Source organism: Danio rerio, chromosome 4 (assembly GCF_052040795.2).
Source record: "Danio rerio strain M-AB ecotype USA chromosome 4, GRCz13ab, whole genome shotgun sequence".
In the NCBI taxonomy this organism is placed as follows: Eukaryota; Metazoa; Chordata; class Actinopteri; order Cypriniformes; family Danionidae; genus Danio; species Danio rerio.
In genome coordinates this window covers 80788965-80804363 of record NC_141024.2, presented here as the reverse complement: position 1 = coordinate 80804363, position 15399 = coordinate 80788965, and the positions used below count along the sequence as shown (strand labels likewise).

The window sequence follows — 15399 nt, the reverse complement described above, 5'->3', positions numbered from 1 at the left end:
ACTCCAATATTGATTCAGGATTTGTAAAAGTTTTGATTCTGCATTTGTTTTGACTGTGGCTTGTGTAAACGCTCATCAGTCGATCTGCGTTGACATGTGCGCAGTAGTTCAAATCTGCATTTGTTCACAGTTTGGGCTACTTATCAGAATTATGGGAATATTTTGCCTGATATTTTTTTAATAAGATGAAATTTTTTTTGTTTTATCCCTTAAAAAACAAAAAAATGCACGTAAATACATTTAGATTTGCATTTGAGTACTGAAATTAGCATGTAAGCTAACAAATCACTCATGTTCTCATTCACAATCGAGACACAGGGTTTCTCATACAACGATTTATTTGTAGTAATGGTGGAGTTTTCACATGAACGTATATTTAAAGGCGAGCAGTTGTCTATAGAAAGTTTAATTGTCTTCATGAAGAAAACTTGTTTCTTTTCTGAGATTAGTCCATCAAAATAAATGTGTAGTGTTTTGAAACCAAAGTCTTCATTTGTTAACCACAACACATCAAGATTTGATCAAGTCAAAATCTCATAATCTGAAACAAATCTCATCTGTCGTAACTGACAAATGGCATTGTGTAGTCTGAACAGGGCTTTAGGGAGTCTAAAAGATAACGACAAAGATAACAGAGGTAAGAATCTCTTGTCCTTTATAGGGCGTCAGGAATCATCTGATTGGTGAATCGTGTTAGCTAATGCTGGACCAGTCGTGAACAATAATAAGCATGTGATCCTCTCGAAAGTAGTTTATAAATAAACTTCATGTCAATGAACAGCCAAACTACATGAAAAAGCTGCCGTTTTCAATATACTCGTGTTTGTGTGGACAAGGTCTCAATGTTGAGGACTCTGCTCTGCATTGTGAAGCTTCATGTGAGCGCTGAGGTTTATTTTTTGTTTAAAGCTCTTTCCACACTCACTGCATCTAAAACGATCCTCTCTTGAGTGAGTCTTCATGTGTTGCTTAATGTAGTCTTTGCGTGTGAGACTCTTTCCACACTGATCACATATGAACACTATGATTCCAGAGTGACCATCCATGTGGTTCATGAGGTTAGCTTTACATGTGAAGCTCTTTTCACACTGATTACATGCAAACAGCTTCTCTCTGGTGTGAGTTTTCATGTGGTTAATGAGTGAGCTTTTACATGTGAAACTTTTACCACACTCTGTGCATGTGTAAGGTTTCTCTTCAGTGTGGATCGTCATGTGGGTGTCAAGCTTTTGTTTTTGAGCAAAACTTTTCCCACACTGTGTTTTTCCTCCATTGTGAGTTCTCATGTGGCCTTTAAGGGTGCCACTTTGCTTAAAACTCTTTCCACACTGTTGGCATGTGTAGGGCTTTTCTCCAGTGTGAATTCTCTTGTGCGCTGCAAAGTTTCCTGCATAATAGAAGCTTTGTCCACACTGTTGGCATGTGTACGGCCTCTCTCCAGTGTGACTTCTCATGTGGCCTTTAAGGGTGGCACTTTGCTTAAAACTCTTTCCACATTGTTGGCATGTGTACGGCCTCTCTCCAGTGTGAATTCTCATGTGGCCTTTAAGGGTGCCAATTTGCTTAAAACTCTTTCCACACTGTTGGCATGTGTACGGCCTCTCTCCAGTGTGAATTCTCATGTGGGTCTTTAAGCTTCTCTTTTTACCAAAACTCTTTCCACACTGTTCGCAAGTGTAAGGTTTCTCCCTAGTGTGAACTCTCATGTGAACACCAAGGTTAAGCTTTTGAATGAAACTCTTTCTACGCTGTTTACAGCTAAAATTACACTCAGTTTTGGATTTCCGAGGTCTTCCGAGTGATGAAGTCTTTTCAGTCAGTGTGGGTTTTTCATCAGCTGTTATTTCTTGGTGTTGCTCTTCCATTTTATTGCATTGTTGAGTCTCTTCCTTCAGCACTATCAGGTCTTAAAAAAAAAAAAAAGTGAACTTTAGTATGAAGGCACAAAGCGACAAGCATGAAATGGATGTTTCACCCAAAAATTAAAATGACCTCACCATTTACTCTGCGTCTTTTAAATATTTTCTTTCTTCTGGAACACAAAGTAAGCCAGCATTTTTTTCACAATAACTTCTTTTGTGTTCAGCAGAATCAAGAAACTCAAAGATTTAAAGCCACACGAGGGAGAGTAAATGGTGAGGCTATTTTCATTTCTGCATTAACTATCCCTTTAAAGGGTTCCTATTATGAACCTTTTTTTACAGGATGTAAAGTAAGTCTTTAATGTTTCCAGAATGGGTCTGGGGTTTCAGCTCAAAATCAGATCATATACCTTGCAGAATATTTCATTTTGGGGGTCAGAGGAAAACCCAGCTCTTTTTGTGCCTGTGGCTTTAAATGCAAATGATCAAATGCACTCGGTCTAGATTACTCCTGTTGTGTTCCCTCATGTGTATCTTCCACTCAACATTTTTAACATGCTTGGAAGACCTGGTTGAGACAAATCCTGCATGTTCATAGCAATTACGGATAATTCAGCTTATATTTGTGAGTTTGCATTATTGTATATAACTTATGCAAATGTTTCCCTGTACTGTGTTGCAGCTGGAAGGGCATCCGCTGTTTAAAACATATGCTGGATAAGTTGGTGGTTCATTCCGCTGTGGTGACCCCTAATGAATAAAGAGACTAAGCTAAAGGAAAATGAATGAATGAACTTATGCAAATGCTTAATGCCACATTTGCTTTTAACTGTAGTGATGAGAATATGGCAAGATGACATACTTTGCTACTTGTTTTCATTCATTTGTACTTTTGTCTCAGTTTTCTTGCCTTTGTGCATGTCCGGAGGCTTAGCTGAAGACCTCTATGGTGACATTTTATATACCCGACAAGAAGCAGAAATGCCATTTAAAAAGGTTACCTGCTGTTTGTCTAATCGGGAACAGTGACAATGTAAATATACAAATAAAAGCGTTACCCCAGGGTTTACCAATGTGAAACGTCTGTTAATGAACACCCAGGATTATTTTATAACCCCTAGGGGCTGTTTCATAAAAGTGGTTTAAAAAAGCGGAGATTAAAGTCAAAAACTTGACTTTAGTGAGCCGAACTAAATGTCCACACTTTAATTGGTTCCATAACAGCAAGTTGAAGATCATTTGATGTAACTAATCTGAGTTCAGCTGAAATAATCTAGATAACTACTCGTGCACGTTACTGTCATGAAACCCTGAAGGTCGATCAAAGATGCATCATTATGATTATGTTGTATGCTACCCTGGCAACTACAATGAAAGAAAGAGCTCTGAAACAAGACCCCACAATGTTCACAGCAAGTGAATAGCATTTGATTTTTGAGTTCAAATCAGGGCCGGAGTGGGACTCCTTTTCAGCCCTGGAGTTTCAAGCCTCAGACCGGCCCACCTCAGTTTACGACTGACTATATTGAAATAAGGTAATTTCTAATTCAGTTTCTATTTAAACTATCACATCTTTTTTGAGAAAACAGCTGCTTTAGAACTTCAAATGTTCAACAACCCCAACAGTATTTTATGTCTTAACAATAATAAAAAAAAAACATTACTCAGACGAGGATCAAACCCAGATCAGTGGTGTTGAAACCTAATGTGCCAACCACTCAACCACAACAGCTACTTGATAATCAGCCTGCAGGCTGCATGTTGATCACAAAGGCTGCGAGAAAGTAGATAAAAAGAGCAGAGCTGCGGTAAAATATTGAATAAGAAGACTGTGGTCAAGTAAATAAATACATTAATTTAAAAAGTGTGACTGCTTTAAGCAACAGATTCTGGAGCTAGGGACACCGGCCCTCGTGGCCAAAAAATGGACCGGCCCACTGGGAATTCTCCCGGTCCTCCCGATTAGCCAATCCGGGCCTGGTTCAAATATATAATAATTTAAACATAATCAAAAACTATGGCTTTTAACAAAGCAAGAAAGAGGGCTGACAGAAAACTGCAGATTTTAAAATATAGACCATTATTTAGGCCTATTAACATTGTTAAATATTTGTCACAATACATTGAAATATGTACTTGTGCGCAAGAGAGAGAATACGCGTTTCTGCCAATTGTAGCTTGCAAGGAAAAGTCTTAATGCATTGCAGGCTCACTGTAACATTTAAAATGTACTTTACGTCAGCACAGTAACTTTAAAATAATGGCTAGAGCCGTGCTCACACCAGCAGTGGGATTTTTAATTTGCTCTCGAAACTGCTGCATATTGCTGCTTTCCCTTTGAAAACATTTGTTGCCCTTTGAAAACATTTGTTTATTTAAAGTGCTGTCAAAATTAGAGCGTAAACTCATGCCATTAATTTGATATATATATTGTGTTAAAAAAATTAACGCAGTTGCTGTTATATTTCCTGTTGTAGTCGACGTGTGTTCAACATGCAAATAAATATGCATAAGACCAAAGAAGAACTTTTAGAAGCAACGTTTTAATATAAATTAATTCATGAAAAGAATTAATGCTACATTACCAGGCTTTCCAGCATTTCATCTCATTTAGTACGTTTCATTTTTAATCTTTAGACTTTTGCTGTAATAGAAATTGATACCACATACCGAACTGAAAGAAAAAATTCCGCATTTCGTGACTCGGTGTTCCTTTAAGGTAATAAAAAAACAACTGTTTACATGGTAGACTCTTAATAAGAGTATTAATCATATTAAAATGGGAGTATTGGTGTCCATATAAATGTACTCAGCGAAAGTGCCAGATGATGTCGTGAGCTGTCCAAGACATCTGCATTCGTCTGCCTTTAAGATGATTCCATGTGCGCTCAAATGATTTATTAAGTTTGATGTGTTTCCCCCTTAAACGGAAATTTTGTACAGTGCGTGCTTCACGTTGCTTTGTCAGAATCCTTGTGGAATATAGCCATACTTAAGAACACATGGTTTAAGCAAATTTGATGAATGCGAACGCAATTAAAAAAAAATGCGAAAACGCATTAGTGTAAATGGGGCCATAGTAGTGACCTGATCTCATATGCTATTGTTTTAGAACCTCCAATTTAGTTGCCTATCGGAGAAATGACCTGGAATAATAAATGGCTACTTGCTCTACAAACAAATGTGTTCATGACTATTCATACAAAGAAAAACAATAAAATGAGAAAATATGACTTTGCAACATCAAGCAGCATTAGGCATGGGCCAGTATAAGATTCTGACGGTATGATAAGCTTGGATATAAATATCACAGTTTCACTGTATTGTGATTACTGCTCTAAAATGTATTCTTTTTAATCTCTAGGGGAAAGAAATTTTTCCCTTTGAACACAATATAATTTCTTTTAAGAAACTTTGAGGCTCAGTTTCACAAACAGGGCTTAGATTAAGCCGGGACTAGTCCTTAGTTAAATTAGGCTATTTAAGCCAAATTTATAAAAATGGCCTTAGTAAAATATATTACTGGTGTGCACCTGGAGAAAAAAAATAAACTGATGTATTTTATCTCACTGAAAGTTATTTTGAGTTGAGACCACTCAAACATGCAATTTAATCTTGACTAGCCTTAAACCTTGTTTGTGAAACCGGGGGAGAAAGTATTATGGAGCAGTAAACATATCAGGCTGAATCATTCAAATGAATCATTCGTTTCAAAAACACAGATTTCTTTACAATTTAAAATGGCATATTTGGATATCTTTTTTGCTGGAGATACTGTTGTCTTGAAAAACTTATAACAAAATGTAAAAAGAAAAACCTTACATATACTGTTGTACTGTGGTATAACTTGAAAACGGTTATCGTTCCATACCTAAGCAGAATAAACCTGTTTTAAGGATCTAAAAATAAATTCTTTAAGAAAAAGTCTCAAGCAAAAAGATTCCAATGGCGACAACTGCTGGTAATTGAAGAATTTGGTCAATACTGACGAACTTCACACTCTAATGTTTGCATATCATCAGCATGCTGTAATCCATTTCTTAAGCAGAAAATGTCATTTTTAGACTAGTTTGTTGGCCAGTTGTAGTCAGTGCAATGCTAAACGTTATTGTTCCTCTATATTTAGTTTGTTTTGTCTCACGTCATCCCACAGCAACATCTTATAGCTTAGAATACTGTACAATGTTTTATAACAATTATTGTAGTGTCCATTTCATTCAGCATATTTAATATTGGGGGCATCCACATCATTTGACAAACTGTAAACCAGGGTTTCTGGAGGTTTCTTTTTATGACATTTTTAAGACCATTATGAATGAAATTTTAGACCCATAAAGGGATAAAGCTAAAGAATTTTTCCAATGGTCTAGATGGAAAAGATTTCATTTGCCCCATTAAAAAAATAAAAAAATAAATGAAAAAAATTATAAATATATATATATATATATATATATATATATATATATATATATATATATATATATATATAAACAATAATAAATAAATAAATTATTTTTTATATGTATTTTAGATATTTCTAGCTAAAGATTTTAAATTTTTTGTTTGATTTTGGATCTTAAGACATTTTATGACGCAGCGGAAACCCTGTTTAAACACAATAGCCCTGGTAATTAGTTATTGTAATAATGATGTACTTCTAACTCAGATATTATCTGTGAGAACTAGTAACAACTACTAGAAACAAGTTTAAACTCATAAAGAAGTTGATGAAAATAGGGGAATTGTGATCATCGTGACGTATGCAAATGGAAAGTACTAAGTCAACACCATCACTGTAATAGCAGATTTTTTTTCTATGAGAATACTCTAGGTCAAATATCGTCAGCTCAGTTAAACTTTTTAAATTTATTTCATAAAGCGCCGGTGCTCAAGGACGCTTCACAAACAGTAGGAGAACAAGAAAAGCAATAACCTTAAGAAGGTACAGAAAATGGGAGACTAATAATACATAAAATAATGACAAAAGACATGAGAACAAGTAACAAGAAAGAAACTCATTCTGTCTTTCAATGAGTGCTTATGTGCATTTAGAAGAACTAGGCAGCACACTCAGGTCTGCAAGATAGATTTAATTTAGTATTCTTCTTATTAAAATATATCTGAATGAGGATCAAATGACTGAGTTGGTCTTTGAGAATGAAAACCAACCTGTTTGTTCCTGCAGATCTTCCTGTTTGACTGTGAATGTTTCTTTAATCTTCACATCTTCACTCTCCTCTTTAATAAACGCCATCTTTATAACAGTGTGGAGATCAGTCGCTTCAGCAGGAGTTTTTCTCTGTGTTTGGACACTTTATCCTGTTTAAAATGAACAAAACAATAAAAATGTCCTGTTTAAAATTTATAAAACAATGAACAGAAATAAAATAACTTCTCTTCAACACTTGCTTCAACAGTTTCTTTATATGAGAGTAATTAACAAAAATAAATCAGGTAACTATAGCCAAAAATGAGCTGATGAAACCTAGTACTCCATATCTTATATATAGTGATGTATACTTAGAATAGATTGACATCATGCTGTTTATTAAATTAAACCTTCACTAAAACACTCATTACACACTTTACTGTTGCTACAACAAAAATAAATCAGGTAAAACGTTTCATTAAAGCACGTATTACACACTTTTCTGTTACTTTATTCAAACAATAGCCCTCGATTACTGAGAATAAAATAGTACTACGTTGTATAAAGGGTTAAAATAATATTTCCAACAGCAAGAACATGATTTTGCATCGTATAAACAATCCTAAAACTTTAGTACTTAACTTTAAATCGGGTTATATCTGTAAAACTTTTAAAGCAAACCTTTCTCCAGTTGAATCACCGCGCTGTAGCGGCGCCGCCTGATGACGTCACGTCACGCCAAAATAAAAGTCTTTTGTTTAGCTTTTTTGCCACTCTAGGCAAGGCAAACTTTATTTATAGAGCACAATTTTACACAACCGTGGTTGATCCAAAATACTTTACAATAAAATAAACTACACAATAGAATAAAAAAACTAGTATTTAAAATACAGAAAAATGTATGTTTAAAAGTAATACTAAAATACAAATAAAAAATAACATGCATTTGTCACTCAAAGGAAAGAAGTAAAAATAAGTCTTTAAGTTAGATTTAAAAGCATCCAATGATGTAGCAATCCCGATATTCAGAGAAAGACTGTTCCAGAGCCTTGAGGTCGCAACACAGAAACCTCTATCACCTTTTGATTTGCAGCAAGACCAAGAGACAGACAAAAAAAAAAAGCGAGACCGAGACAGACAAAAACTGGTCATGGGATCTTGACGGTCTACAAGCTGAATAAAGTCTAATAAGTTCACTTCACTGACATAGGCCGGGGCAGAATTGTGCACTGCTTTTAATTAACAAAAAGAAATCGGGTAAAATGTTTCATTAAAACACTTATTATACACTTTTCTGTTACTTTATTCAAACAACAGATTACTGAGAATAAAATAATACTACGTTGTATAAAATGTTAACATATTTTCAAAAGCAGGAACATAATTTAACATCATATAAAAAACTAAAACTTTAGTACTTTAACTTTAAATCGGTTTATATCTGTAAAACTTTTAAAACAAACCTTTCTCCAGTTGAATCACCGCGCTGTAGTGGCGCCGCCTGATGACGTCACATGCCATGCCAAAATAAAAGTCTTTTTTCTTAACAATTTTTTTCCACTTACTGTTGCAGTCGTCATGACTTATTGATACATTTCTCCCATGTTTTTATAGAAGTAAATTTGGTTTTATATTCGCACATTCGGACTTTCCCCTTAATAACATAATTTCATAAAAAGTGTTATTTGCAAACTCTAAATAGGAAAATCATATTAAAAGCACGGGTGTCAATCTGCTGTATTAGTTACTTAGTTATTAAGTATTAGGTATAATTATTATTATTATATATAATTATTAGCTACTTCAAATTACTTGTCTAGTTAACATTAGCTTGTTGCGAACGATAAAGCCGTTTCCCATGCATTGTTTCATTTGTGACCACTTGGCATAATGTTAACTTTACATTAAGGACCGCAATAAGCATTTTGTCTAGCGGTGCATTTGCCTCATGAACACTGTGCTACGTCCAAACTAACCCCACTGTATTTTTGTATAATCAATTTCTATTCTGTTGTTAAGTAACTCAATTAATTTAAAATTAAAATGTGAAAAAATTAAAACATTTTTTTAATTCTTTGTTTTTATTGTTGTGATTATTTTAGGATAGTTTTGCATTCTTTATGTAAAGCACTTTGAATTACTATTGTGTATAAAATGTGCTACAGTATAAATAAACTTGCCTGGCAGTTTAATGTATTGGATAAAATGACAGAGAAAATAGACATAAGATGATTTTTCAGTGCAACTAAACCCCAAGTACAAAAAGTTCACAAATTAAGCAATTTGGCTTTAAGAGTTGTTAAATTCTAATGTCACATTATCAATCACAGCAGGGTCGACCCGTGGCATAGGCAGTATAGGCAATTGCTACAGGCGCAGTACGTCCAGGGGGGCGCCAGAAATGGGGGAAGAAAAAAAAAGTAACTTCCACTATGCCAAAAACTAGTTGGTATGACTTCAGAAAAGAATAAGCCCACATTAATTTAACTGCATAGTGCATGGCCTACTAAGTAGTAGTAGTATAATAATAATCAAACCTACTCGCCTAAGACGCCCCCCTCCAAATAATTAGACTTTAACTACTACGGTGTTCATTTTTTTCGATGGGTCAACATGCTCAATATGTCAAAACGTCCCAAACAGTCTAGTGCGCAGGGGAGGCAAAAAAAAAGAAAAGAAGAGGAGGAAAAACGCGACAAAGACAGAGGTAATGTTACAACAAAGATGATTATTTTACTGTATCCGTGATTGATGACGGCATTAATTAGCTTGACACATACTTGTCAACTCTCCGGTTTTCCCCGCTATCATCACGTTTAAGTATTTCCCTGTAGTTGCCCCGTATGTTTAAACTTTCTATGAATAGTGAAAGTACCGTCAAAACAAAGCCGATTTCAAATGTGTTATAATTGCAAGAGCTGTGCAAGAGAATTGTGCTTTCGCTTTATTTTGGCTTGAAAGCACGTTGATAAAAATGTCTGCATTCACTTTTTTCCCGTTAAAGCTGTGCGTCGATCGACGCAACCCCTGAATCAGTGTATGCATGCAGTCTGACTACTGGACGTGCTCTGTATGATATACTGTTCCCAGATCCGCTTCTGTACACGCAATTTAAAGAGGAGCGAAAGTTTAGCATACTTTGTAGATTTAGGTGTGTTTAAACAGACACATACATTTAATATGTAAAACATGTTTGTTCTGCTTGTATTATTTTAAACACATTTTTTTTCACTAAATAACTGTAGTAATGCTAATCAGTATTTAAATACAGTAAAAAATGAATAGGATTTTATATGGGATTTTATAATGGGATTTATTTTCTGTATAGGCCATTGATTTTAATAGGCAAAATATTTTATGTTATTGTTAATATTTTCTAATGTTTGCTGTCTTCTTTTTAAAGCTAATTGTTGTCCCATATTTTTACATCCCAGTGTTGACAGGTATGGCATAACATGGTTTGCTAATCAATAAATAGCAACCTCTTTGGTTGCTATTTTAAGACTTGCTGTCTTTTTTTTAGTCTCTTTGTGCAAAACGACTTGCCCTCTTTTTACTATTGGCGCTGTGGCTTAGTTGGTCACAGCGCCTATCTAGTAAACAGGAGATCCTGGGTTCAAATCCTAGCCGTGCCTAATGTACAGTTGCCATAGTTGCTTCTTCTTAAGATTAACAAGTGTTTATTTAGCAGTGTGTTTCTTAAAAAACTCAAATCCTTAAGAACGCTGCTCGTTCAAGAGGGCTTTGGACGATGCCTTTATATAGCATAGTGTGGTAATGCCTAACCAATTGGACTTTAATATTTCAAGTCAAGACATTCACACATGCAGCGCTACCGCTGTAAGTTTTTTTTTTTTTGTTCTTTTTTTGATTGAACACTTAGCCCCTGTCTGATGCTGTGGTCTAGTTGGTTAAAGTGCCTATCTAATAAACAGGAGTTTCTGGGTTTGAATCCCAGCAGTGCCTAGTCTATAGCGAGATTAACTTTTATGGGCCAGAGAGTACCAAAAAGTGCTTTCTGTGGAACAGTGCTGGAGGTAGCATAGCGCTCAAGCTCTCTGGCGCCATCAATAGTACGTTGGACTTCTAGGCTGTGAGCTGAGTCATTCAAAGGTTGTGGGTTCCCGTCCAACCAGAGTTGCAAGTTTTGCCATTTGTCTTCACTGACTTAAGGTGTGGTGCGTTTCCATCATTTTATGCATCTGTCCATCCCGTTTTGCTTCTTTCTTTCATTGCTCAGTGCAGGCTCAGATACTAGGGGTACTCTACAATGAAGCTGATGACTCAATTGAGCTGTTTTAAATGAGGGAGATTAGAAAACGGTGCAGGGCCGAGTGAGCTAGAGCAATGACTCAAAGGCAACCTGTGGTTTTGGGCAAAAGTGTCTACCACCAATTGTTTAGATCAAGCTTTTTGCTTTTTTTTTTTTGGATTTGTCGGACAAGAGCCTCTTTATGCATGAGCAAAGTCACTGAGTAGAAAGCACAGTAAATTTTGCTTTCCCCCACTGTCTTAGATGAAACTGCGTTTGGAAGTATCGTATCCAGATGTTTTTTCTTTTAGTGTTAAGACTAAGTTGGCCAGAGCACCTGTCCAAATCCAAACTGCACCTTTCCCTCAGATTATGGGAGAGTGGCTTTCTGATCTGAAGCTCTTTCAATGGCCGATAGCATATGTTTGTCCTGATTTCCATTTTCCGAGCTGACTCTGGGTTTGGATGTAATTGAACTGGAGGTTACTAAAACACTTTACACATGATTTAGGATAGATTAAATAAAAATAAATTCATTTTTTGCTTTGATCTTGAACAGAGGCCAGGTTAGCGGTCAGGTTTGAGACATGATCATCCAGACTCTAAAAGACCACGTCCGTCTTGTCAGCATTTTCTGCATCCTGACATGTTGGTTTTTTTTTTTGTGTATTGTTTTTTTCTTCAATTTTTGTTATCATGCAAATAATTCCTACAATAAATTTTTTTTTGTGGCGCTGTGGCTTAGCTGGTCAAAGAGCCTGTCTTGTAAACAGGAGATTCTGGGCTCAATTATCAGTCCAGTTGGTGCATGTGCTTGTTTTATAGAGCTTAACGAAATGAATTATAAAATTGTATAGCTTTTAGGCGTAATGGATAGTGCAACAAATTGAGTTAAACAACCTTCTTTGGTTGCTATTTTAAGACTTGCTGTCTTTTTTTAGTCCCTTTGTGCAAAAACGTCTTGCACTCTTATCAGCATTGGTGCTGTGGCTTAGTTGGTCAAAGCGCCTGTCTAGTAAACAGGAGATTCTGGTTTCATATCTCAGCAGTGACTAATGTACAGGAGCCAGGGTTGCTTCTTCTTAAGAGTTACGAGTGTTTATGCTGTTTAGCAGTCTGTTTCTAAACAAAACTCAAATCCTTAAGAACGATGCTTGCTTAAGAGGGTTTTGGACAATGGCATTATATAGCATGGTATGGTAATGCGTAACCAATTGGACTTTAGTATTTCAAGTCGAGACATTCAAACATGCAGTGCTACCGTTGTTAGTTTTTTTTTTTTTTTCCATTAAACAATTAGTCCTTGTCTGCAGTGAGCTGTGCTTTTATGGGCCAGAGAGTACCAAAAAGTGCTTTCTGTGCAACAGTGCTAGAGGCAGGAGAGCACTCAGGCTCTGTGGTGTAATGGATAGCGCATTGCACTTCTAGGCTGTGAGCAGAGGCCAGGGTTTTAATCGGGCCAGGCTGGGCCGGGCCAATCGTCCATAAGGTTGAGCAGTGAGGCTGAAATCATGTCGCGTTTCCACTTTCGGGCTAGTAGCTCACAGCACGTCACGCAAGCCCCGCCCCCATAACGTCGCCCGAAACGAACGTCACACAACCCTCCCAGTTCAGCGGGAATCAGGCAGAAAAAGCACACCATCACATCCTCACGAAACCATTCAAATAAAGACAACTGAGACAAACAAATGACACGTTACTGTACAACATTACATTGTATGTCTATACGAACAAGCCTGTGTGTTCTCATTCATTATATTCATTTACTCACCGACTGACTGAATTTGAAACTAATTTTCATGTGAAGCAACACGCCCCTAAAACAGCGAGCTGTGTACACGCCCCCAAAATGACACATTATAACACATTATAATAAAAAATCTGAATTGTGTTTTGAACTGAACCTAAACTGGCACACTTAGAAGAACCATAATAATAATGTTAAATCATAAAAAAGGGGTAAACTATGTGCCCTTTAAGCAATGTGTTAACTTTATTAATTATTCAATAATCATCAAGATTGATAAAAAAGTTAAACACATACACACAGCAGTGAACGTGTGCGCGCACACACACACACACACACACACACACACACACACACACACACACACACACACACACACAGAGCTGTGGTTGTAAATGTGTGTGTTCTTGTGTTCAGATGTCTGTTTCCGCACTCTGGATCCAAACACAGCACACACTCGACTCATTCTGTCTGAGGAGAACAGAGAGGTGAAGAATGTGAGAGAGAATCAGCCGTATCCTGATCATCCAGACAGATTTGATCATGTGTATCAGGTGTTGTGCAGAGAGAGTGTGTGTGGACGCTGTTACTGGGAGATTGACTGGAGTGGAGATAATGTGGATATATCAGTGTCATATAAGAGCATCAGGAGGAAGGGAGGAGGTGCTGAGTGTTGGTTTGGATTTAATGCTCAGTCCTGGAGTTTGCTCTGCTCTTCCTCCAGTTTCTCATTCAGGCACAATTACACACACACTGATCTCCCAGTGAAGCGGCTCAGCAGGAGAATAGGAGTGTTTGTGGATCACAGTGCAGGAACTCTGATCTTCTACAACATCTATAGAGACACAATGAGCCTCATCCACTCAGTCCAGACCACATTCACTGAGCCGCTCTATCCTGGGTTTACTGTTAGTTCTGGATCATCAGTGAAACTGAGCTGAAGACTGACGAGAGATTTACCCAGAATCCTCTGCAGGAGCAGTCAGCAGCAGTGTGTGAGTGTGTGTGTGTGTGTGTGAGAGAGAGAGAGAGAGAGAGAGAGACAGACTGTGTGTGTGTGTGTGTGTGTGTATGTTTGAGTGTGTATGAGACAGAGAGAGAGTGTGTGTTTAATTGTCTGTGAGTATCTGTGTGTGTGAGTGAATGTGCGTGTGTATGTGCATGTGTGTATGTGCATGTGTGTGTGAGAGACACAAAGTGTGTGTGTCTGTAGGTATATGCTTGTATTTGCATGTGTGTTTGTGTGTGTGAGAGAGTGTGTAGCTGTGTGTGTGTGTGAGAGAGAGAGTGTGTGTGTATGTGCTTGTATGCGCATGTGTGTGTGAGCGTTTGTGTGTGAGAGAGAGAGTGTGTCGCTGTGTGTGAGTGTGTGTGTGTGTGTGTGTCTGTGTGTGTTTGTGAAAATAATAATAGGTAAAAGTATATTATTTAAGTATTATGTGGTATACTGTTTACTAATTTTAGATTTGTGTATTGTTTTTTATAATGCACATTATCAGTGAAGTGGTAATATAGTTTGTATTTACATTAGACAAAGTGACCTTGTAAAAACACTTTAGACATATTTTTAACACTTTGACAGCTAGGAACTTGACTTACTTAAAGTCATTAACTATACGTAGCATTTAACACACTTAATCAATAAAACACCATTTAACTTTAAAACAATAATTTGTTTATTTCTAATCAGGAATGTTTACCCCAAATCAGATTTTATTTAGAATTACCAAGTGATCAGGAAATATCATTTAAAGGAACAAAGTACCCATAGATAATTTGTATATTATTGAGTTTTTTTTCTGTGCCGAACCTTTTCTGACCTCCACCACATGGGTCTTAGGTAGAGGTGCAGGACACCCTGTTGTAAAACACCCAACATTCTTGTTTAAATTAGGTTTGGAGAATCTGGTTAAAATCTGGAAAACTTTAGTTAAAAAAAAAGAAGTTAGTTTTATTCTGTTTTAAAATAATATCTCTTGCTATGAGTTGTTTTACTTAGTTCATTTTTTTATTTTAAAAACTTTTTTGTTCTTCATTTTATAGATGTCTTGTGTTTTTAATAGTTTAAGAATAAGTTAAGGTTTTCGCCTTTTTGTTCCAAAAACACTAAATCGTATTTGTACTGTTTAAACATAAACTTGTTTCTCGTTTTAGAAAATCTCTTGCTATAACAATGTTTTAACTTAGTGCATTTTTTATTTTGTGTGAATAAATTACATTGATTTATATTATTTATATAATTTGTGACAAACAATTAAAATTAGTCAAATAATGATCTTACTGTGTTTTAGTAACTTTGTCATCCTGTTAATCAAAGAACATTTGTCAAGTCAAGTACATGGTAATGTTAGTTTTGAAACATATGCTTATTTATTAAAAGTTTCATCAA

At 36.1% G+C, this 15399-nt stretch overlaps 2 protein-coding genes across 4 annotated transcripts; one reads left to right on the top strand and one right to left on the bottom strand.

Moving 5' to 3' along the window:
* Nucleotides 1–320: 320 nt before the first annotated feature.
* Nucleotides 321–8501, bottom strand: zgc:173709. 3 transcript variants are annotated; one of them, XM_088649577.1, is made up of 3 exons: nt 8475–8501; nt 7032–7181; nt 321–1906 (listed from the first exon to the last, which is right to left on the bottom strand). In XM_088649577.1, exons 2-3 carry the CDS (start codon nt 7114–7116, stop codon nt 840–842), a joined length of 1152 nt encoding a protein of 383 aa, XP_088505703.1. In that variant the 5' UTR covers nt 7117–7181; nt 8475–8501; the 3' UTR covers nt 321–839. The 3 variants fall into 3 exon arrangements, with proteins under 3 accessions (XP_088505703.1, XP_087101639.1, NP_001373791.1); XM_087245513.2 differs by lacking the exon at nt 8475–8501 and adding an exon at nt 7355–7746 and having other exon boundaries at nt 7032–7256; NM_001386862.1 differs by lacking the exon at nt 8475–8501 and adding an exon at nt 7693–7745.
* Nucleotides 8502–13405: 4904 nt separating this feature from the next.
* On the top strand, nt 13406–14924 carry LOC147845106 (tripartite motif-containing protein 16-like). Its single transcript, XM_087250616.2, has one exon. It carries the CDS (start codon nt 13406–13408, stop codon nt 13949–13951), a length of 546 nt encoding a protein of 181 aa, XP_087106742.1. The 3' UTR covers nt 13952–14924.
* The last annotated feature ends 475 nt before the right edge of the window (nt 14925–15399 follow it).

Excerpts from the sequence above, each read along its gene's own strand:
- zgc:173709 (XM_088649577.1), bottom strand. The coding sequence starts at position 7,116 with ATGGCGTTTATTAAAGAGGAGAGTGAAGATGTGAAGATTAAAGAAACA. Across the intron at positions 1,907-7,031 it reads AGATCTGCAGGAACAAACAG|ACCTGATAGTGCTGAAGGAA; the intron begins GTTGGTTTTCAT and ends TTTTTTTTTAAG.
- LOC147845106 (XM_087250616.2), top strand. The coding sequence starts at position 13,406 with ATGTGTGTGTTCTTGTGTTCAGATGTCTGTTTCCGCACTCTGGATCCA.